We start from the raw sequence: 22,735 nt of genomic DNA on the forward strand, positions 1-22,735 counted from the left end.
ACAATAGCCAGCTGAGGAAACAAAACATCTAACAGCTTCAAATATGTCATCACTATGGCTTGCTTCTTGTGTGGACCAAAGGACCCTCTCGTGTAGCTGCTTTAGTGTAGCACTTCCCTACCCTTGTCTTTTGTGACTGTCAAGGGCTTTCTCACTTACAGAGGCAAGGTCAGGAGAGAAAGACTAGGAACAGAGTCCTGAGGCTGAAGCTCCACCTCCTGTCTGTGCAAACTCCCAGGAGTAGGCTCCACACAAGGCAGTGCCATTTTGTCATCACTCAAGAACCAGTGTGTGCTTTTAAAGTGGATCTGCTACCTTCAAAGCTTTTTCTTTTTGAGACAAAGTCTTGCTCTGTTGCCAGGCTGGAGTGCAGTGGTGTGATCTCGGCTCACTGCAACCTCCACCTCCTGGGTTCAAGTGATTCTCCTGCCTCAGTCTCCTGAGTAGCTGGTACGACAGGTGCATGCCACAATGTCCAGCTCATTTTTGTATTTTTAGTAGACATGGGGTTTCACTATGATGGCCAGGTTTGTCTCGAACTCCTGATCTCATGATCCACCCACCTCAGCCTCCCAAAGTGCTGGGATTATAGGCGTGAGTCACCGAGCCAGGCCCAAAACTTTTTTATTTTTATTTTTTTGAGATGGAGTCTCACTCTGTGACCCAGACTGGAGTGCAGTGGTGCAATCTTGGCTTACCACAACCTCTGCCTCCCGGGTTCACACAATTCTCCTGCCTCTGCCTACCAAGTAGCTGGGACTACAGGCACACACCACCATGACCGGCTAATTTTTGTATTTTTAGTAGAGATGGCGTTTCACTATGTTGGCCAGGCTGGTCTTGAACTTCTGACCTGTGATCCACCTGCCTCAGCCTCCCCTTAATTTTTTTGTGAGATAGGATCTTGCTCTGTAGCTCAGGCTGGAGTGCAGTGGCGAAATCACTCATTGCAGCCTTGACCTGCTGGGCTTAAGCCATTCTCCTGCCTCAGCCTCCAGAGTAGCTGGGAACACAGGCGCTCGCCACGATGCCCTACTAATTTCAACATTTTTGTAGAGATGCTGGTTTTTTTTTTTTTTGAGACGGAGTTTCGCTCTTGTTACCCAGGCTGGAGTACAATGGCGCGATCTCGGGTCACCGCAACCTCCGCCTCCTGGGTTCAGGCAATTCTCCTGCCTCAGCCTCCCGGGTAGCTGGGATTACAGGCACGCGCCACCATGCCCAGCTAATTTTTTTTGTATTAGTAGAGACGGGGTTTCACCGTGTTTACCAGGATGGTCTCGATCTCTTGACCTCGTGATCCACCCGCCTCAGCCTCCCAAAGTGCTGGGATTACAGGCGTGAGCCACCGCACCTGGTGAGATGCTGTCTTGCTATGCTTCTCAGGCTAATCTCAAACTCCAGGGCTCAGCTCAAGCGATCTGCCTGCTTTAACTTCCCAAAGTGCTGGGATTACAGGCATGTGCCACCTTGACTTCAAAAGTCTTCATTATTTTCCATTGTTCTTGGAATGAAAGCCAAGCTTCTTACCCACGCGGGAGGAGCCAGTCCCACCTACCTCGTTAACAAGTCTCCCGTGCTCTCTGCCTCCGTCACTAAGCTCTGGCCACACTGGCTTTTCGAGTCCTTAATATGCCCGGACATTTTCCTCTCAGGTGTTCTCCCCAGTCTGGCTTGTTCGAAAGCTCACCTCGTCTCAGTTCTTCTGTATGGTTGGCTCCTTTTCTTTCTTCAGATCTGAGCACAAATGACACTTCTCAGAGAGGCTAATTCTATCACTTACACGTGATTTTGTTTTCTCCGTAGCATTCAGCATTGGGGTTTGTTTTTGAGACTGAGTCTTCCTCTGTCGCCTAGGCTGGAGTGCAGTGGCGCGATCTCAGCTCACTGCAACCTCTGTCTCCCGGGTTCCAGCGATTTTCCTGCCTCAGCCCACCACCACGCCCAGCTAATTTTTGTATTTTCAGAAGACACCGCGTTTCACCATATTGGTCAGGCTGGTCTGAAACTCTTGACCTCAGGTGATCCAGCCGCCTAGGACTCCCAAAGTGCTGGGATTACAGGCGTGAGCCACCGCGCCTGACCGGAGGTGTTCTTATTTTTCAGTCTCCCTCAGACATGAACGTCAACTGTAAGAGGGCAGGGGCAGGGGCCACGGCAGCCCTGCTCACCGGCTGTACGCTAGCAATGCCTGACATGTATTTCTGTGCTCAATTATTTGGGCCAGGACCTGAAGTCACAGTGGAAGAAGACACTACACTTAACACGCTCCAATTCAAACGTATGCCAAAATGTGCTCCTGCCACAGTGCTCCCTGAGTAAACGGCTCTTTACCGAGGCCTTTCTGATACCTCAGCAAGCTGTGCTGATATTCCATGTCACCTCAGCTCCCTCTTGAAATCAGACCCCAAATCCTACCACTTTTCAAGATCCTGGTAAAAGTTAAGTTGGACCCCTTACTCTTCCAAGGAGCTCCCCGCTCTAATGGAGTAAATTCTGCGGTCCCCAACGGGCCCTCCCTGGTCTGGCCCCTAACCATCTCCTGCCACTCTCCTCCCAGCTGCTGTCCCCTTGGTCCAGCCGGCCTCCTGAGGGCCACGTTCCCGGGTTCTCCCAATTACCTTCTACCTGGTCTCGATGAGTCCGCCCTTATGCGCACCCACCCCCTCCCAGCCGGCAGCTGCAGGGATCCTTTTAAAACTGTCCGGGACTCCTTAGCTCAAAGCCTTCCACGACTGCTCATTTTTCTTAGAGAAAAAATCCATCAGGACCTAGCCCCGGGCTGCCTGTCAGACCTCAGCGAGCATACCAGGCTCTGGACGCCGTCTCTCGGAGCAGTCCCGAAGAGGCCGTTCCCGCCGGGCTCCGGGCCCTCCTCAGGGCAGCTCCTCCCGCCCCGCCCCCGGGAAGGCGCTTCTCCCCATTACCCCGCGGCGCAGCGAGCCCGGCCTCGCCGCATCGCCCGCGCTGCTCTCTGCTCCTCCACAGGCCGCCTGGTACCGGCGCAGGACGCATTCCCTAGTCCGCTTGGTCGTCTCCCGACGACTTTGTGCTGAAGGAAAGTCCACGGCGCCACGCCCGGTCCTGGCACAGCGCAGGCGCTTAACACACAGCACCGAGCGATGAGGCCCGGAGTCAAAGAGCTTTGTTTGCCCATTCGCAGCGCCATGGACCTCAAAATCCCGTCCCCACGATCACAACCCGCATGCTCCCGAGAGGGGCGCATCCGCCCCGCCCGCGCCGGACCTCTCACTGGGGTACAGGGTCCGAGCGCCAGCGCATGGGCAGGGCGGGCGCGCGAGGCATCACGGGGCTTGTAGTCTCCCGAAGGGGCCGCTCCCGGCCTCCCGGCCGCGCCTCCCCACACTACAACTCCCACGGGGCAGCGGGCGCGGCTCCCCGCACCCACCGGCTGCCCGGGCAGGCAGCCACTTCGCGGTCAGGCCCGCCGGCTGCCGCCCGCGCAAGGAGCGGGAAGATGGCGGAGGTGGTCGTGGGCAAAGACAAGTGCGGGGAGCAGCGGATCGTCTCGCTGCCCTTGTCCCGCATCCGGGTCATCATGAAGAGCTCCCCAGAGGTGTCCAGCATCAACCAAGAGGCGCTGGTGCTCACGGCCAAGGCGACGGTGAGGGGGCAGGGCGGGGGTGGGGCCGCCTTTGCCCGTTGCGCCCCGCCCCGCCAGGCTCCCGGCACTGCCCAGTCCCCTTAGGCCCGAGCGCCTCCCGCTGCCCTTGCCGGGCTCGCGCTCGCCCCCCTGTCCCCCTCCCACGCCGGCGCGCGCCCCCCGTCCCCCTCCCACGCCGGCGCGCGCCCCCCGTCCCCCTCCCACGCCGGCGCGCGCCCCCCGTCCCCCTCCCACGCCGGCGCGCGCCCCCCTGTCCCCCTCCCACGCCGGCGCGCGCGCCGGGATGCCAGCGCGCCCCCACCCGCGGCGCCCCCTCCCTTTCTCGCGCGTCTTCGCCCCGCCCACTCCGCGCCGCTCCCTCCCTTTCTCTAGTTCCTTCGCCATGCACCGCGCTCCGCTCCCGCCCTTTCTCGCGCACCTTCGCCCCGTCCACCCCGTCTCGCTCCCGCCCGCCCTCTCTCGCTTGTTGCCGTCCCGCTAACCCGTAAACTCCCAAGTTCCCTTGCGCGCCTTTCGTCCCGCCCACCTGTATGCTCCCGTCGTCCCTCGCGCACCTCGCTCAGCTTCCGGCCCTACCCGTGGGCTTCAGCGCCAAGTGGTGTTGGCTTCGTTTGGTTTCTTTGGCGGCTCTTTCACCCGCGACTCCGTATTCCTGGCCGTCCTTTTTCTTGCCGTTGGTCTGCTTCTTTCTTTGGGGGCCCTAACTCCTCCAGTGTCCCGTGGGAGCGGCAGCCGGGCGCTCCACCCAAGGCTGGAGGCTTTCTCCCGCGCCAGCTCCAGCGGTCCGAGGCTTTCGAGCCCCCCGCCCCGCGCCACACCTGGCACCTCCTCTAAGAGGAAGCACATCCCCCAGGCAGAATTTAAGGAAGTCTAGGGAACCTAGTTTTATAGCCTGTTCAGCATCCTCCTGGGTGCAAAACAGATTTTGTCTTTTTAAAAAACATTGCGTCTTGATAGTGTTAGGCTAGATGTTTTTCTGTTCTGGGTCTGGGCCATGTTGCAGCTACACAGTTAAAGGCTTTAACTTGCCTTAGATCCTATTTCCCAGTCCCTACTCGTATTTAAGTACATAATGTCCCTGCAGTGTTCGACCAGAACTAAGGGAAATAGGAAATTACAGATTTCTCGCCTGCTTTATTATACCAGAGCCATGTTTTCCTAGAGCCCAGGGAAATAATTACATATTCAGCATTTCACCTGGGGACATTTGTCTTTTCCTCTACAATTCCATTTTATTAGTTTTAAGGAATGAGGATTTATGCAGGCACTTATAATCTCTAATTAATTTTTTTTTTTGATACGGAGTCTCACTCTGTTCCCCAGGCTGGAGTGCAGTGCAGATCTTGCTCACTGCAACCTCCACCTCCGGGCAAGCAATTCTGCCTCAGCCTCCCGAGTAGCTGGGATTACAGCCGCCCGCCATGACACTCGGCTGATTTTTGTATTTTTTGGTAGAGACAGGGTTTCACCATGTTGCCCAAATTGGTGTTGAACGCCTGACCTCAGATGATCCGTCTGCCTTGGCCTCCCAAAGTGCTGAGATTACAGGCTTGAGCCACCACGCCCATCCTCATCCCTTAACTGAACTAGGTGCATTAAAGTCAAAACCTTGAGAAAGAGGCTTAGTTCATCCTCTGTAAAAATGAAGACCTGGCTCTGCTTTAAGAACTGGGGTGGGGGAGGGGAAGACAATTAAGTCCGGTTGTTGCATTAGGTCTGAGGATTGTCAGTTCCTAGAAAAGTCAGCAAAATAGGAGGTGTGGTCACTATCATTGTAGGTGAACCACCTTAGAAACAGTGTATGCAAATAGAAGACAAAATGTATTCCTGAGCCAAACAGAATTTTTGAATGGCTTTTTGCTTCTTTTGCTCTAGAGGTTGGTCATTAAACAGTTATGATTCATATTTTTCATAAGTTAGACATCTAAAATAAGCCTCTGGAAAATACCTGCTTCTCCGCCAATTTTGATACCGGCCTTGCTTGCTTTCTGACCTCATGTTTTTCCTTTCCCCAGTGATGTATTTATTTATTTATTTATTTTTAAGACAGAGTCTCACTCTGTCGCACAGGTTAGAGTGCTGCAGCTTCCAACCTCCACGTCCCAGGTTCAAGCGATTCTCCTTCCTCAGCCTCCCAAGTGGCTGGGATTACAGGCACCTGCCACCATGCCCAGCTAATTTTTGTATTTTTAGTAGAGTCGGGTTTCACCATGTTGGCTAGTCTGGTCTCAAACTCCTGGCCTCAAGTGATCCGCCTGGCTCAGCCTCCCAAGGTGTTGGTATTACTGGTGTGAGCCACCATGCCTGGCCTCCCCAGTGATTTCTTGTAATTTAATTTGAGAAACCAAGATAATCTGAAGTCTTAATGTAATTTTAAGCCTGATATAAGCTTATCAACAGCTTAATTTTAAAAATTAAGCTCTGGGGTAAATTTTCAAAGCACATCTTTCATTTTACTTTTTCATTTTGTTTTAGGAGCTCTTTGTTCAATATCTAGCTACCTATTCCTACAGACATGGCAGTGGAAAGGAAAAGAAAGTACTGACTTACAGTGATTTAGCAAACACTGCGGAGGAATCAGAAACTTTTCAGTTTCTTACAGGTACTTAGTCTTTGAAACATTCTGGTTGAAAAATGAATAGTCATCAATAGCTACTCCCACACCCCTTGCCTCCCTTCTGCTTTGAAGGAATTAGACTTTTTGCTACTTTTTCCAAGCCTCTAAGGTACTATGAGCTGTCACTGGAAGATACTTTTAGTCTTGTCTGAATGTGTTTGTAATGTGGTCCACCTAGAACAATAATGAAGCCAACAGCATGCGCAAGATGCCGGTTGGCTGCATGTGCTGGGCAGTCCTTTCCCTTCCTACTGCGGGAGGGAAAGCTCAGGGTGAGTGTACATGCCTATAGTTAGAAAGAGCTTAAGTCTGCCCGGGGGCCAGTTTAGCCTATCTCAGCTAATCGGGCAGGGTTGCTCATAAAGCGGCTCATAGAGACACCATGGTTTGTACTGAGTGGAATGGAAATAGGCCTATAGCGTTCGTCAGGAGACAGTGCTAGTTTCTCTGATATTTTACCCAGAAGTATAGCCTCAATTTCATCTTGTTTTGGAAACTCTTGTAGAGGTCAAATCAGGAGGTAGTACATTTTGAAATTTGCATTACTGTGTTTATAGTCTGCCATAATTGCTGATGTAAACTTCATGTTTTTAAGATATATTACCAAAGAAGATTTTAGCTAGTAAATACCTGAAAATGCTTAAAGAAGAAAAGGGGGAAGAAGATGAGGAGAATGACAATGATAATGAACGTGACCATGATGAAGCTGAATCCTAAACCAAAAAAGTGCTTTAAAACCAGCCTGGCGAGGACTGCCCTGGGCCTGCTCCACTGTCTCCAAGCATACACAACACTGCACACCTTTAGCGTCTTCCAGTGCGTGGGATTCTTTCCAGGCCAAGACTGAGTGCCTCATGCACCTATGCCACAAACAGCCAGAGGGGGAGTGACCCAGACAACAGCCTCTCGACAGGCCCACTCTGCAGCTCAGGCACCAAGAAAGCAGCCGAGACCGGCAGCCATTGCCGGCTGATCTGCAGCTCCAAACTGTAGAGGCAAGGTCAGTTTTAACTTTTAAATTTACAATCAATTTGGAAGAGCTTCTACATATCAGTTATGTAAATTTTCATATATGTATATTTTGGAATCAGTTCTTATAAACAGCTAGATTCAGTTTTAGCTGGTTGTATGTTACGTTTGAATTTTTGTCTTTTAAGAAAAGTTGTTCAAATATTTTTCTACTGTAAAGAAATACAATTTTCTGTTAAAGATCTGTATGTATTTTTACAGTAAAATGCTTTATGGAACTAGTTTTAGAGCCCTCCGTGGCTCTGAGGCCTTGGTTACTGCCTGCAAATTTTGTGAAATTTAAAAATAAGCATTCTAACACTTTTATTCCCACAGAAAAATTCCAAGTCAAATTATCAAATCAAATACAAAATAAGTCTTACCTCTTGTATAAGCATGTTGTTCTAAAAAATAATTGCGAAACAGTTGTATGTTTAAGATCTTTCTTATCTTACTGTTCTTTGCTTTGAATTCCTGGCACTTGTTTTTACTGTCTGTAAGAGCAAATCTATCATAAGCCCAATTTTTTTTTTCTCACATAGGGTAAATGTTTAATTCTTCTTTTTTCATTATCTTTTTTTTTTGTGAAGACAGATTCTCTGTTGCCCAGGCTGGAGTGCAGTAGTACGATCTTGGCTCACTGCAGCCTCTGCTTCCTAGATTCAAGTGATTCTCTTGCTCAGCCTCCCAAGTAGCTGGGATTACAGGCATGTGTCACCCATGCCTGACGAATTTTTATACTTCTAGTAGAGACGAGGTTTCACCTTGTTGACCAGGCTAGTCTTGAACTCCTGACCTCAACTGATCTGCCTGCCTTGGCCTCCCAAAGAGTTGGGATTACAGGCGTGAGCCACCGCACCCGGCCTTAGTTATTTCTTTTTTAAAAATAAAAAAGTTTATTTCCTAAAGTTACTCTGCATGAAGGAAAAATTAAAAATTAAAAAATAATTAAAAATAAAGTTTATAATTTACGTTCAATAAAGTCACCCTTTTTAGTGTCTAGTCTGTGAATTTGGACAGATGTATGGTTTTTTTTTTTTTTTTTTTGAGACGGAGTTTCGCTCGTTACCCAGGCTGGAGTGCAAGGGCGCGATCTCGGCTCACCGCAACCTCCGCCTCCTGGGTTCAGGCAATTCTCCTGCCTCAGCCTCCTGAGTAGCTGGGATTACAGGCACGCGCCACCATGCCCAGCTAATTTTTTGTGAGACGGGGTTTCACCATGTTGACCAGGATGGTCTCGATCTCTTGACCTCGTGATCCACCCGCCTCGGCCTCCCAAAGTGCTGGGATTACAGGCTTGAGCCACCGCGCCCGGCCCAGATGTATGGTTTTATCATCAGTCGCTAGGCAGGACAGTTCCATCACTCATGGCATTCCCCAGTGCCCCCTATACTCAGACTTGTCTCCTGCCCCCTAGCAGCCACCGGTGTTTTCTGTACCTGTGGTTTATTAACATTTAATTTTTAGGTTACTATTACTAAATCTTCTAAGAAAAAAAAAAAAACCCAAACATTTATTTTAAAATAAAATAATTAAAAATCTACTCTTTGGTGTACAGTTCTGAGTTTTGACAAATGCAGTCAAGTCACCACCAGCACCACCACCACAACTAACACCTACATCATCCTCCAAAAAATTCCCTTGTGGTCAACTCCTTCCCCACCTTTTACCCTGGCAACCATCAAGCTATTCTCTGTCCCTATAGCAGGTATCAGCAGATTTTTTTCTGGAAAGGGACAGGCAGTAAATTCTTCAAGCTTTGTGGGCTTTTATCATCTCTGTTCCAGCTACTAAACTATGCTGTTGTACAAAAGCAGCCAGGTGATATATGAAGGAATGCAGGTGCTGTGTTTCAATAGCAAATTGAAACTTGCATTTTGTGTAATTTTCATGTCATAAAATACTGTTTTCTCGAACCATTTAATAATGTAAATACTTAGCTTATGTGTCATTAAAAAAATGAATGGATTTGGCCTACAGACCAGTTTGCTGACCTGTCTTTTCCAGAATGCCATATAAATGGAATCATTGAGTATGTAGCATTCGAGTCTGCAGTTTTTCTGTTTAGCAGAACGTGTTTGAGATACATCCGTGTTGTCACAGGTATTAGAAGTCCATTTCTTTTTATTGCTGAGTAAGATTCTATTGTATGGCTGTAATTGTTTATCCATTTTCCACGTATATGGAAAATTACCCATCTGGATTGCTTCTAGTTTTGATGACTATAATTTTGTTTGTTTGATATTGGGTCTGACTCTGTTACCCAGGCTGGAGTGCAATGGCATGATTCCGGCTCACTGCAACTGCCATCTGGGTTCAAGTGATTCCTGTCTCAGCCTCCTGAGTAGCTGGGATTACAGGCACGCATCACTATACTCAGCTCATTTTTTTTTGTATTTTTCATAGAGAGGTGGTTTCACCATGTTGGCCAGGCTGGTCTCTAACTCCTGACCTCAGGTGATCTGCCTGCCTCAGCCTCTCAAAGTGCTGGTATTATAGGCGTGAGCCACCATGCCTGGACTTGATGACTATAATAAAGCCCTATAAACACTTGTGTACAGGTGTTGAGATGGAGTCTCATTCACTCTGCTGCCCGGCTGGAGTGCAGTAGCGCTATCTTGGCTCACTGCAACCTCTGCCTTCAGGTTCAAGTGATTCTCCTGCCTCTCAAGTAGCTGGGATTACAGGTGTGCGCCACCATGCCTGGGTAATTTTTGTATTTTTAGTAGAAACAGGCTTTCACCCTGTTGGCAGGCTGTTCTCAAACTCCTGACCTCAAGTGATAACAACACCTAACAGCCTCTGAAAGTGCTGGGGTTACAGGTGTGAGCTGCCGTGCCTGGCCTGAAGCCTTTTTTTTTTTTTTGAGATGGAGTCTCACCTTCTTGCCCAGGCTGGAGTGCAGTGGCCTGATCTTGGCTCACTGCAACTTCTGCCGCCTGGGTTCAAGCAGTTCTCCTTCTCAGCCTCCCGAGCAGCTGGGATTACAGAGCCTTGCTCATGATGGGCTTGGCTGAGTGGCTTCTGACTTCATCCTTTCTCATGCTGCAAGAGCAACAGCCAGCTATCCTAGCTACCATGGCTGTTCCCACTCTTGTTCAACTCATACCTATGGTTTTCATTCCCCAAACCCAAATCCTCGGGTAGTGCCCAGCTCTGCCAAGTACATTCTTCAAGGACAGGGCTCTGGACTTCCACCCCTGAAGGCATGCGTCTGCCTTGGAAACTGGAATCATAACCTGTGCAGAAGGAAGTCCGTGAGGAATTGAAGAGGTTTGGAAGAGGCAGCTGTAAATAGGAGGACTTTTATTTAATTTTTTGCTGACATACTATGAGGCAAAACAAAATTGACACCATACAAAATAACTTTATAAAATATCATTCACATCATATTTTATCAGATTTACAGCATTCTGTGCATGTTAGGGGTTATGTAAGGAGGTGAAAAAAACACTATGCCAAACTTTTAGTATTAGTTTATATACACACAGTAAGAAACAAAACAAGTCACTGTTAGGGTTTCCATGAATTTATTGCAAAAATAGTGCAAACTACTTAACCTAGTAAGCTGTAAAAACAAACTAGAAAGGACCCAGCTAAGCTTAAACATGACAATAGATGCTCAGTTTCTCAGCATGTAGCTTTCTTCACCAGTTTTATCTTGACAATCAAGACCACTCCCCATCTGTTCAGTTTAGGGTGAGTGCTGAGGAATAGAGAAATGTGAAGACGGTCTCTCTGGAGAGACCAGAGGCTCGGGCTGCCTGATTTCACCAACACATTTAGGATCATGCTACTTCCTCAATCACACCTTTTCTGAGGTCTGTGTTGAAAAGAAAAAAAAAGTGACATGATTTTTAGCCTTGACCTTAGAAATAAGTTATCCAACCTCTTGATGGCATGGAGAAACGAATTAAGAAAGCAGCATGAACAGAAAGGATTCAGAACATTATTGTCTGCTTATCCACATAGTATCCGTCTCCACAGGTGTATGTGGCTAAAGTATTCTTCTAATATAGGGCAACCTTCGAGCCAGATATTGCAGCAAGTTTAATTTTTTAATTTTTGTTTTTTAAGTCTATTTTTTAAGGATACTATATCTCTACAAGAGTAATTTTTAAATTTCTTTCAACAGTCTATTGGGGTCCAAAAAGCATATATCTAAACAAAAATAACAAAAGCAAAACAAAATGCTACATGTAGAAGCTAAAGAAAGAAAATGCAGCATATTCAGGTTCTTTTTCTTGAGGTACCTATATAAATTTAATCACCTGCCCCAAAGTCCTCTCGTTAGGTTAAAAACACAATGCGTCCTGGGGGGGCCAATTGCAGGGCACGCCTTATTACTGAGAAAGTGCAAGAATGCTGATCATCTTATGCAGCATACTGAAGGATGATTTACTCTTTACAAAATAGAGCTGAAGTAGCAACCTGATGGAAGTTAGAAAATTAAAAACATTTAAGTAGAATCTTCTCTCTCTCTTTCTATTTTTGAGATCCTGCAGCAACAAGCCTCCCAAATCAACTTTCAAAGTTCTGCCAGTAAGGAATGTTGGTTCTCTTGTAAAATTCAGAGAGCTCTTTAAAATAGTAAAACTATGTACTACAGGAAAGATCCCTAATTTGTATTTCTTATTGGTATAAAATCAAATTCTTAAGACTCCAAAATATTGTTACCTCCAAAGAATTAAGTAAAAAAAGATCGCCATAGTAGGAAAAGTTCTAGAATTGTAAACTGCCAAATATAAAAGCATGGTAAGTCATCACCCTATCTCAATTTCTTACCTGTCAGAAAGCCTTCCCAACTCACAGGCACATGGGCCACTGCTGAATGCAGGCCTCCGCCTCCACAAAGCCACGAGCTCTGGCTCACCCCTTTCTGTCCATGGTCATGCACCTCCACCAGGTAGGTCAGGAGAGATGAAATCGACAACAGTCCGTTTGCTGCTTATGAAATAAACTCTTATAAAATGTGCCAGAGGAAGAGGGGGCATGAATGGCTAGAAAAGCAATGATGAGGGTACTTGGGAATTTTTCTGGCCGCCCCTCCACTGGCACAGAAAATGAAGTGATGAGCTATAAATATGTGCATAGAGGAGTCTGGACTTTATAAAATGTGAAGATTTGCTCTTGGATATTTTTTTTTCTTTTCACGGGGGGCAGTCGGGATTCTAATACGCTGTAGCAGTTGGCTGGGGGAAAGTCTATCAAATTCCACAACCAACTGGACTTTTCTCCCCACCTAGGATATAAAATATGTAGTCTCATACTGATTTTTTCCAATGCATTGGGGTTCAACATAAAAGGCACAAATAAATAAAAATATCATTAAATAAACGGAAATTACAATTTCAAGTTTTATGTGGAGTTGTATCTCACTGTTTTGGTTACATTTTCCAATTTAATTTGACAGACTTAGTAATAGCACCCAACTGTTTAACTGAGGTAGATCCACATTGTAAAGAAAGCTGGGTCCCTTCCATTTTATCTCTAAATTTATGATGCTTTTATGAAAACAAAAATCCATTTAAATCATATGCAGAAGTGGTGACAGGTGGTACTACCTGAAGAAAGCTTAGAACATGAGCAGGTTTGCAAATGAGACCTACGCCCAAATTGCACTCTCCATCAGCCATACAGAAATCTCAGACTGGAGGGAAAAAAAAAAATCAGACATGAAAAAAAACAAAAACAAAAAAACCCTGAAAAAGTCACAAGACTTTCAGAACGGGTCTTTTTGACTGACTGTCACAGAAATGCGCAATGGTCCATTTTCATCAAGCTACGGCAATAGCCAAGCTAGACGAGAGAGAGAGAGAGACAGAGAGACAGAGAGGTGTATCACCAAATGCTTCCCTTTTTAACTCCAGAAAAAATAACTTGAATTATGATACAGCATCTCGATCTGAACAGTTTACACTCACTCTGCCTAATATTTTTGCATACTCTGAAACTCACAAATTTAACATCTGATTAAGGCTTAATTTAAAGTGGCATCGCCACCTAGTATCATGCAAGCATGGACATCTTCAAGACACACAGCATGGTATTCAACTAAAGACGATGACATGAAGCCTCAGAATTGTATTTAGCAGGTACTATAATTTTATAATTAATTTTACAATTCATGTAGCAAATGGAAAATCATACAGAGAGGCCAATGTATATAAATAAGAGTTTATACAGAAACTGTCAATTTACAAAACAGCACTGCACGGTTTCTATATCGCAAGCACAAGACATGGTCACACAGTTCCACCGTACGGGGAGAAACAAGCCCGTGGACAATACATAGAGTACCACCTGAAACGAGGCCCTGGAGCTGCTCAGCTTCTTAGAAAATAGTGAACTTTAAATGGTCATTATACATTTTGATTCAAAATGTCTTCTAAAGTGTTTTTACTGTGGGGGAAAATTAAGAAGGGGCAAAAATCCATCTATGGAACTTCTGAATTCATTTTTGGTTCTTTTTCAATTATTTTATAAAAATAAAATAAAACTAGAAAAATTGATAAAACTAAGGGTTAAAACCCCTCAATATGTATTAGGTAAGTAATCTGAAGTGTACCAGAGGTAAGAAAAAGCTGGATTTAGATACTACATTCTTTTCCTGTATTTAATGAGTAATTAGCCACTTTGCTGCACAGAAACTTATAAATTATTCTCTCAAAACTTTTTTAAAAATAAAAACTTGCTTGCCTCTACAGTTATAAAACAACATGAATTCATACCTTTAACAACTACATTAAAATCTACTATCAAACTCAGGCCTGGAATTTCAACGCCACGCCACCCTCCACACTAGGGTTTCAGTCGCGCGTGTTTGTTTGGCTTTGAAGAGGAACTGGAATCGCCGCCACAGTGCTCCCTCTGCAGCCTGTGCCTCTGCGGAGGGAGAGGCCATTCCTCGAAAGGATGGAGGGTTGGGGGAGAGAGAAGAGAGAGCCAAGAGGAGCCACCAAGAAGAACTTGCTAGGTATTTAAGAAATAAGTGGCCAGGCGCGGTGGCTCACGCCTGTAATCTCAGCACTTTGGGAGGCTGAGGTGGGCAGATCACGAGATCAAGAGATCGAGACCATCCTGGTCAAGGTGGTGAAACCCCGTCTCTACTAAAAATACAAAAACTAGCCTGGCGTGGTGGCGCACACCTGTAGTCCCAGCTACTCGGGAGTCTGAGGCAGGAGAATTGCTTGAACCCAGGAGACAGAGGTTACAGTGAGCCGAGATTGCACCACTTCACTCCAGCCTGGCGACAGCAAGACTCCGTTTCAAAACAAAAAAAAAGTACATGGGATTACTTCCCCGCTTAAAACCAATAAAATCACCCCTTGACAGGGAAAGGTGGCTTCTCATTAGGCCACTGGCCAAGAAACTGCTCAATACCTGGCTTGAAAAAGTTAGAGATAAAAATTGCCTGTCAGGTAAGTCAAAACTCGTGTCCTACATGCACAGTTCAAGGTGACAGCACACCTAAGTAAGCGGTTTCCTAGGAAGCCACAAAACAGAGCAGCAGCAATGAAGAGCGTTCCAAAATGAGGGTCACAGGACTGAATAGCACCTTACAGCGGAGGACTTCACACACATTCTACAAAGACATGATTCCAATTCCTTTTTAAAAAAACCTACTTCCATTACAATAAATATTCTTCTCAAGTGACTATGAGAACAAGACCACCAGGCTTTGCCGATGGTCATGGTCAACGCCTAAGAGATGGGCCTTGCACCAATCTCCCGCGATCCTGGCAGAGGGGGACTTGGTCGGGGTATGGGAGAAACCATGTGACTGGAACCAAGTGTTTTCCGAGACCAAGTGCGTCCTCCGCGGCTCCAGACCACGTGGCATCACAGTTTACAAGTCAGGGGCTGAGGAGCGGAAAGAAAGCTTCCAAGGCTGGAGGTCCACACCTGCCTTGTGGAATGGCACTGGCTTAGTTCCCCAGAGAAACACAGCCCCACATGATTCTGAAAGGACACTGAGGACCGGACTTTAAAGGCACAGAGTCTAAGACTGGGTCTTCCAGAATACGATCAGTCTGGCACCGATGGAGACCAGAGGAAGGCCTGGGCACCACCGGACTCTTGGGACAGAGGGGCCTGCCCTCTCCCACCCAAGACTGCGCACACAACTCCCAGAGTTCAAAGGAGCCCTGGACCCCTACACGAGCACCTGATCTATGAAGTCGCCTGCATGGCGCCCCGCTGGCCGGTGGCATGGGGTGTTCTTGGGATCAACTCACTCATTTTAAGGACCTTGAAGCTGCAGAAAGAACTGAATGAGAATGGCCCCAATGTCCAGTTCCTGGAGACACTTGGGGGAAAGAGTTAATATTTGGTGTTTTAGCTTTAACTCCGAACTACTTAAATCCAAGGTGGTTTTAAATAGGAGATAATTCAGCCTCTTCCTACCCCTCAAAAGGGGGTTGAGGGGGTGAGGTGAGGACTTAACCCTTTAGTCATACCACCCACAATATTTAAAGACCTAACAACACATCTAAAATTTCCACACCAACCAGTAAGATAGAAACGTGTTAACAAAAGCACCAGGAATCCTCAGTTCTCTCACTTCTGAGTAAATTCTTACGAACGCTGAGACGGTGGGAGACGCAGGTCCGGGAAGCTTGTGGTGGATCTGTGAGCCGCAGCTCCAAGACCGAGTCAAGGGGCAAGCCACTGCAGTCTCCTCAAACACCCTGGACCAGATTCTGGCAGAAAGCCCAAGGCCAGCCCAGTGGACACAAGCTGCCAATACCCGGGGTGGCAGGCGATGGGACACCCACCCCCACCCCGAGTGCCCAAGCCTCTCAAGGTCTGTTCACATGGAACAGTGTGGTGGCAGAATGACAAAACATTCTGAGAGACTGCAAAGGACACTTAGCTCTTCCGGAATTCAAGCGCTCAACATAACATAAAAAGCATGAAACCCAGAACAGCAGCGTTAAAGGCAACTGCTTCCAGGTAATGACAGTGTGAACCCCCAGGGCCAAATTCAATGTCTGCTGAGCAGCCAACATGAGGGCGGGGCCCTCTCCAAACACATGGAACCCAAAGCAAGAAGTGAAAGAGGCCTGGGTCCGCAGCACAGTGTAGGGGGAAATGACGTTTCTGACAGCAAAGTGGTTAATCTCGGGGAGGGGTGTTCAGAGCCATCCGAGCTCCCAGGACCGACTTCCTGCCAGTGAGCCTCAGACGGTCCACTGTGCCGCCAGTGGAAACTTCAAAACACCAGCTGTGGGCCCTGTGTTCTTTTCAAACAACGGACCCTGGATTGGAACAGAAGACTTTGCTTTCAACCTTTAGTTTGTTTTGCAGTAGAGAGAGTAACCCAAGGTCCCGAAGTCAAAGGCCAATGGCGTCTGCATCGTCCTTGAAAGCATGCAACTATTTTAAATCTATCACTTGCATGAGAGTTGGTGTTGAAGCACCTTTGTGATTTTACAGAGTGTATAAAAGGGAGGACAGGACAGAGGAGGCAATTTTCAATCCATTTGTAGGTAAAGCAGAAAAAAAAAGTGCTTTCTCATATTAAACAGGAAAGTGGAAAGCCAGGTAGGACACAGGCTGTCTCACGGTTTTTCCACATGCAACCCTGCGCAGATGCTCCCGCCAGCATGAAGGACAGCACGCTGTCCCGTGCAGAGAACCCTCCCATGCCGTTTGAGCCGGCCGTAGAATCCTAGCATCTCAGAGCTGCGCGGCACGGAGGCGACCCTGGCCCACCTGACCCAGAGAGGAGGAGGGGGCTGCCCGTGGGTCACAGTATGGCACACACATTTTCAAGCCAGAACTGAACAGAGAGATGTTCACAATTCAGTTTATTCAGGCAACATCTTGGCTGTTTTCAGTGTGGACAGCTACACTTAAGAGCAAACATGATGAATCTACTGGGAATTCAGAGGTAGCCTTTAACTGCATTTTTTTTTTAACTAAAAGGTATTTAGGAACCACCTTCTGTAGTAATTTGGCTAAGCCAATACATTCACTTTAGACAATAACATGGCAAAACATACCCAAAGAAGCATAAGCGAGGGCACCGTAATGGCACTGGTGTGACTCGGACACACACACAGACTGGTCTGGGCTGAAAAACTCCTTGCTAAGTCTGACACAGGGTAGCCTGACCAGAGTGACACACGGGGGCTACGGCACACGCTGCTACTCTGGCAACACAACGGGCACAAATGATGGCTTTGACACGACAGTGACCTCATGGCTTTAAAATGACTCTGACCAGAGACGCAAAGGAGGCCCTCGCATTCTAGCAGCAGACGTAACAGGTGCCTCCTGTCCGGACTGCTCGGCGCTGGGTAGAACTCGGAGACCATGCGTTGGAGAGCCGTGGCAAGCGACGAGGAATCAAACAGATCAAAACAGCGTTCACAAGACTGCAACAAGCCCGCCTAGGACTAAACCATCAGGCAGCAAGAGACCATGTTCTCCCAGTAACAGACCTAAAACTTCCCTTCAGAAGAAAAAGAAAGCGAGGCGAATTTGTCCTTCATCAACGGTCAACAGACACGAAGCTCAAGGGCGGAACAGAGTTAAGTCCACACAACTCTAACACATAATACTGAATACGAGGCAGTGTCTCCACAACAGAGCCCCGTGTGCATTCATATCACTTCTACCAGAAATCTATTTACAATCATCTCAAACAAGTACAGCAGATGCGAAGCTGGACATCATATAAAGAAGTTGTCAAAAAATCAGTGCAATTATTTTGAGTTGAAGATTTTCCTTACAAAAGAGAGTCAGCATGTGTGTGTGTAATGGGCACCCGCATGACAAAGTCACATGTGCACTGCATCTACACTGAAAAGCGTCACAGCAGACGAACCTGCTGGCGCCGCAGCTAGAGCGCAACTTCTCAGTCACTTTGGGGAAGGGTTTCAAACATAAATAAAATACTCGCGTTCTGCAAGTGAGGCGCATGAGCACTGAGGAGGTTTCTGTTTCTATTTATTGTACATTCCTTTTCTCATGAGCGTGAGAGATGGGTCAGAGAGAGGTCACAGGAGAATGTCGTATGGCTTGTCTGGGCCACTGGGATTGTCCACTGTCTGGATTATGTCAACTTCTAAAGCTCCTGCTAATGGAACTGCCTTATGTGTAGGAAAATGCCCATGAAAAATCCTTTTAACTGCCCAGCGGGTCACGGTCCTGCTGAAGGACACACCCAGTTCCCAGAGGCGCAGGGAACGAGCCACCAGCCACCAGCACGAGCAGCCGAGAAGCTGCCCCAGCCCCAGAGGCCTCCCGGGGACACGCCGGTGTCCGGCCACCTGACTCGTGGCCAGTCAATCCTTAGCATATTGTATCAAATATATAATTTGACTGAAAAACCGCCTTGTAAAAATAAAATTTAAACCACCCTGCAGACCAATGTAAAATTACACGGCTGCATATATAAGAAAAACAATTCATCCAGAAAAATCACATTTGTGGCTTTCAAAAATAAATCATCCAGCAAACTTGAAGGTAAACATTAAGTAATTTATAAAAGTTGGGGAAATAATTCCTATCATATCCATTAGGTACCACATGCATTGGAATATCTGTGTTGGCCAAACCAAACCAAACCCGAGCAGAAAGAAAAAAATAAATAGCAACACTTGCATTTAACAGCAATAAAAGTAACAAATAACAACAACAATAAACCCCCAGCCGCTAACCCCGCTCCAGGAAGTGAGCGGACATGACCTGTTCCAACGCGCACTCAGTCACGGGGTAAACATTAGTGATAGCAGTTTAGGTCGGCCTCTGACAAACGGCGCGGAGGTCACTGCCTGCTCCCAACAGTTCCCTCTCGGGCAAGCTGCACAATGGCTGCGCATCGTCTGTGGTTCTAGAGTGCAAACATTCATTCAAAGGAGTGTGAGACCGCCACCGAAAAGCATCATCATCTTCAAAGGCAGACCCTAACATGCTATCAAAATTCTCCATGTGAAGACAGCCTGAACCAGAGAAAACCAAACCCCAAGGAAAAGAATCCCCTTCTAGAAGTACAGCTATGCATGCCCAGTTTTACAAAATTTCTCCAAACCAGGAAAATCTGAGCTTGGGATACACAAACAACAGGCCGGTGGCTTCCCACCACCGAAGATCTCTCCCCTGAGGGCAGCTTTCCACGGCTCCCCGGGTGTTCGTGTTCATTAACTGCTTTGCTGTTACAGCAAGAACTTGTCAAATGGGACAGGTTAGTGGTAAAAGGATGGGAATACATTAATGCTTTCAAAAAGTGAACATGTAAAAATATACCAGGAAGAGTCCCAGTACAGGAATCGAATTGGGAGACCTCTTTTAAAGAGATGACATAAAATCCCAGTTTTTCTTTTAAACAAACCCAGACTTCTACATCGTTATTTTCACATTCAGTTTGCTTAAAGCAAGGCACACCTTACTTAACAGTGGGATGGGGACAAAGCCAGCAAGTGGGCACCCCTCAAATCTGAACAGGCCCGGGTATTTCAGGGAGGACAGCCATGGACAGGGAAGGAGGAGGCCCCAGGCACCTGTACGATCAGCTGCTCAGACGCCGGGGAAGGGGCCGCCTCTGGCTTCCACGTGAATAGGGCTGGGACTTACCCTACTGTACTCTGAGGTTGTACACCGTCTCAGAATTTGGCCTAATGATGCAGGGATTGCTAGAAATTTGAGAAAACAACTGTTTACCTGAGAAATTGTAACTACAGCCATTTAAACTCTGAATCATCGGACATGTACAAAGGTGTGCAGCCAACCCAGCTGGAGATGTTTGGTCTATTCATGTTTTTAGTATTATAAGTTTTATAAAACAAGTGTAGGGCTATAAAAAGTACCCTTCTCAAAGTACTTCGGCCCACTAACAAGAAAACTTGCTTCAAAATGATTTAAGAAAAAAACTGTAGTTCTAGTTTCTGCCAGCTCAGTCTGTCCCACGCATCCACTCAGGAAGTATCCCCTCCCTGCTGGGGGTCGCCAGGGCCGCAGGCCATCACTTAGATGCAGATGCCAGGCCAGCCATGAATTACCTCCTCAGGAGGTAGGAGCAGGCCCACAAATGTGCATTATAAACAAGAACCACCACCATCCCCTGGACAGAGAGCCTGATGCAGGTGGAAGAACACACCTTTGAGACACAGGGTTCCAGATCATTCTAAAAATGGCTGGAAACTAATCTAATTTCAGATGTGAAAAGTTTATTAGTCAAAAGATTCCCCCCATTAGCTTGAATGCATCTGTTAATTTAAGCTGCGAGCGTGTCTGTATCCTTCTGAAAACAGGAGAAAGTGCCACTGGCCTACAAAACAACAGGGGATAGCGATTTCTTAGAGCGGGGGCTTCTGTCATTTAAAAAGATAAAAAAAAAAAAAGATACAGCCAAAAGAGACTAATGCCGTTAATAAGACACACACATACAGGGACACACACACACACACACACACACACAGACACGCACACACCACTCTGAGTACACATCTTCACAAATAATAGTCATCCCTTTGTCATTGCCGCCAACATCCAGGAGAGGCTCCGGGGACCCCCCCACCCATGGCTCGCCGCCCCTCCTGCCGCCTCCGAAGCAGCTGGGCACGAAGGCGGAGGGGGTGCCGCTCAGCAGCAAGCAGCTCCTTTGGCACCCCACCCCACCGCAGTGCCGAGGTAAGTGTCACGTCACGCAGGGCCGGGGAGGGGACAGCAGCAGGAAGAGGGGACCTATGGAGCGCAGAGCAGCACTAGGGGAGGCTCGCCTCCTTCCTGACGCCTCTAATGGAACATGGATTGGAGTCTTACTGAAACTGTACAGAGACAAAAAACCAACTTAGCACAAACAGAGTCATTTGTTCTTAGCCTTCAAAACCGTCCGTGGTGGTGTCACTCTTAGTGCAACGGTTTCTAGATTGGCAAACCCACGTCTGGGGCCCCAAATGCAAACCCCAGCAGAATGCCCCGTGCCCTCTGCCGGCCCTGCCATCCTCGGGCCTCCCCGGGCCAGGCAGGCTCCTTCACTGTGACCGACGGCCTCACGCCCAGCAGCGCCACCACCGACAGCTTTCTACGAATCTCAGTGCGTACATCTATGAAACTCACCTGACAAACGCGCACATGGAGAGGGGAGAGGAGTGCACCCCACACGTGAATGTGTTTCCCAGCAATGCAAGAATAAATAACTTCCACTTGTGCTTCATCAGCTGAGTGACACACGGGGATGAGGCGGCAGGGAGGGCGGCGAGCAGTGCAGAGGGCACACCCGCCCCTCCCGAGGGTACAGGCTGCAGTCTCCACCGGGGGAGGCGGGCTGCTGTCACATTAAGTCAATTGCATATTCCTGTACTTAAGCACTAAGAACTGAGAGGCAGTCCCATCCCCAGGCTCCAAAACACTCCTGATATGCTAAACAGATCATAGAAGCACCCCATAGTCAATAAAATGAAAAAACAGCATCTATCTATCACATTAATACTGCAAACCAGATATATATATTTTTCTCTTACATTAAAGACATAACAGTGAAAAAGGATTGTACTGTATTTATCACCACAGACCCGTATTCTTTAGAAACTTTGGAAAATAAATGTCACAGTCCTATAGGACAAATCTGATGATTAGACTGTCAGTATATTGTCTTTTTTCTTTTTTTTTTTAAATACATTTTTATTAAAATGGCACTTGTCTGCCAACCTCTCTGGACCTGGAAATGCTGTAAACACGCGGGGCCCACCTTCTGCCACTGCTCCTTGGTTCAGGCTGGGTGAAGGGCGGTGCCGGCAGAACACGGCACCTGCGGACGCCTCTGCACGGCCACCCGCCCTTGGCTGAGGAGCTTGGGTGAGCCACGCCTGGAAATCAGCTTTAGTGACAACATCAGAATGTTCAAGGCTTTAAAACCACAACTGTGTTTTGTGTTGCTTTCTCTCTCAGAAGATTCACAGCTAGTTTGAGCCCATCAATTTCATAGAGAATCATGTATTAAAAACAAGTAAATTGAATGACCAAATAAATTAAAAATGTTTTAAAGCCCTGAGTTCATAGACTGGTTTTAGGAGATTTTTAGGAAACACGGGACTCTATTTTAGTAAGCAGCTTATAGATTTTAGCAAACCATATTTCCTACGACATTGGGTTCTCATACAGGCCTGCAGTTCAAAATCCAAGTTTGAAATCTGGGACGGAAGGCATTCTGGAAAACGGAGAATCTAATAAAATCAATGACGTCTCATGTTCGATGCTGGCTGTCACGGAAGGGCTGGCCATCTGTTGGTCTGAGTGTAGCTGGTCTCGTGAATCCCCCTCAATACACAATCGCTAAACACTAAAACATGTCAAGCAAAGTACATGGTGCGCAGAGTGTCTTGGTGAACCTGGACCGCCTTGGCCAGTGCTTGGTGGTCTCGCCCGTTACTCTGCCCAGAGGTATGGCTTCCTTCAGCACTGCAGGGATAAGAGAGAGAGAGAATGAGAATATGCAGCCTTAATGTGCCATGAGGCGGTGCAACAATAACTAAGTC

At 47.3% G+C, this 22,735-nt stretch overlaps 2 protein-coding genes across 3 annotated transcripts in view; one reads left to right on the forward strand and one right to left on the reverse strand.

The window, feature by feature from the left end:
* Window positions 1-3,449: 3,449 nt before the first annotated feature.
* Window positions 3,450-9,229, forward strand: CHRAC1 (chromatin accessibility complex subunit 1). The gene is made up of 3 exons (XM_012461187.2): window positions 3,450-3,625; window positions 6,101-6,227; window positions 6,838-9,229. The coding sequence occupies exons 1-3, from the start codon at window positions 3,479-3,481 to the stop codon at window positions 6,957-6,959; spliced, it is 396 nt and encodes a 131-aa protein (XP_012316610.1). The 5' UTR covers window positions 3,450-3,478; the 3' UTR covers window positions 6,960-9,229.
* A 1,310-nt stretch (window positions 9,230-10,539) lies between these two features.
* The window catches only part of AGO2 (argonaute RISC catalytic component 2), a 122,220-nt gene continuing 110,024 nt past the window's right edge, over window positions 10,540-22,735 (reverse strand). For both annotated transcript variants that reach the window (XM_064384628.1, XM_012461189.3), the window contains one exon: window positions 10,540-22,658. In XM_064384628.1, coding sequence (XP_064240698.1) covers window positions 22,550-22,658 — 109 coding nt within the window. In that variant the 3' untranslated portion in view covers window positions 10,540-22,549. The remainder of the gene's footprint in view (window positions 22,659-22,735) is intronic.

This window comes from Aotus nancymaae, unplaced genomic scaffold (assembly GCF_030222135.1).
Source record: "Aotus nancymaae isolate 86718 unplaced genomic scaffold, 86718_ANA_hifiasm-v0.15.2.pri h1tg000036l, whole genome shotgun sequence".
Classification (NCBI taxonomy): domain Eukaryota; kingdom Metazoa; phylum Chordata; class Mammalia; order Primates; family Aotidae; genus Aotus; species Aotus nancymaae.

Coding starts and splice junctions, on each gene's coding strand:
- CHRAC1 (XM_012461187.2), top strand. CDS start 3,479: ATGGCGGAGGTGGTCGTGGGCAAAGACAAGTGCGGGGAGCAGCGGATC. Junction 3,626..6,100: donor TGCTCACGGCCAAGGCGACG/GTGAGGGGGCAG, acceptor ATTTTGTTTTAG/GAGCTCTTTGTTCAATATCT. Junction 6,228..6,837: donor AACTTTTCAGTTTCTTACAG/GTACTTAGTCTT, acceptor CATGTTTTTAAG/ATATATTACCAAAGAAGATT.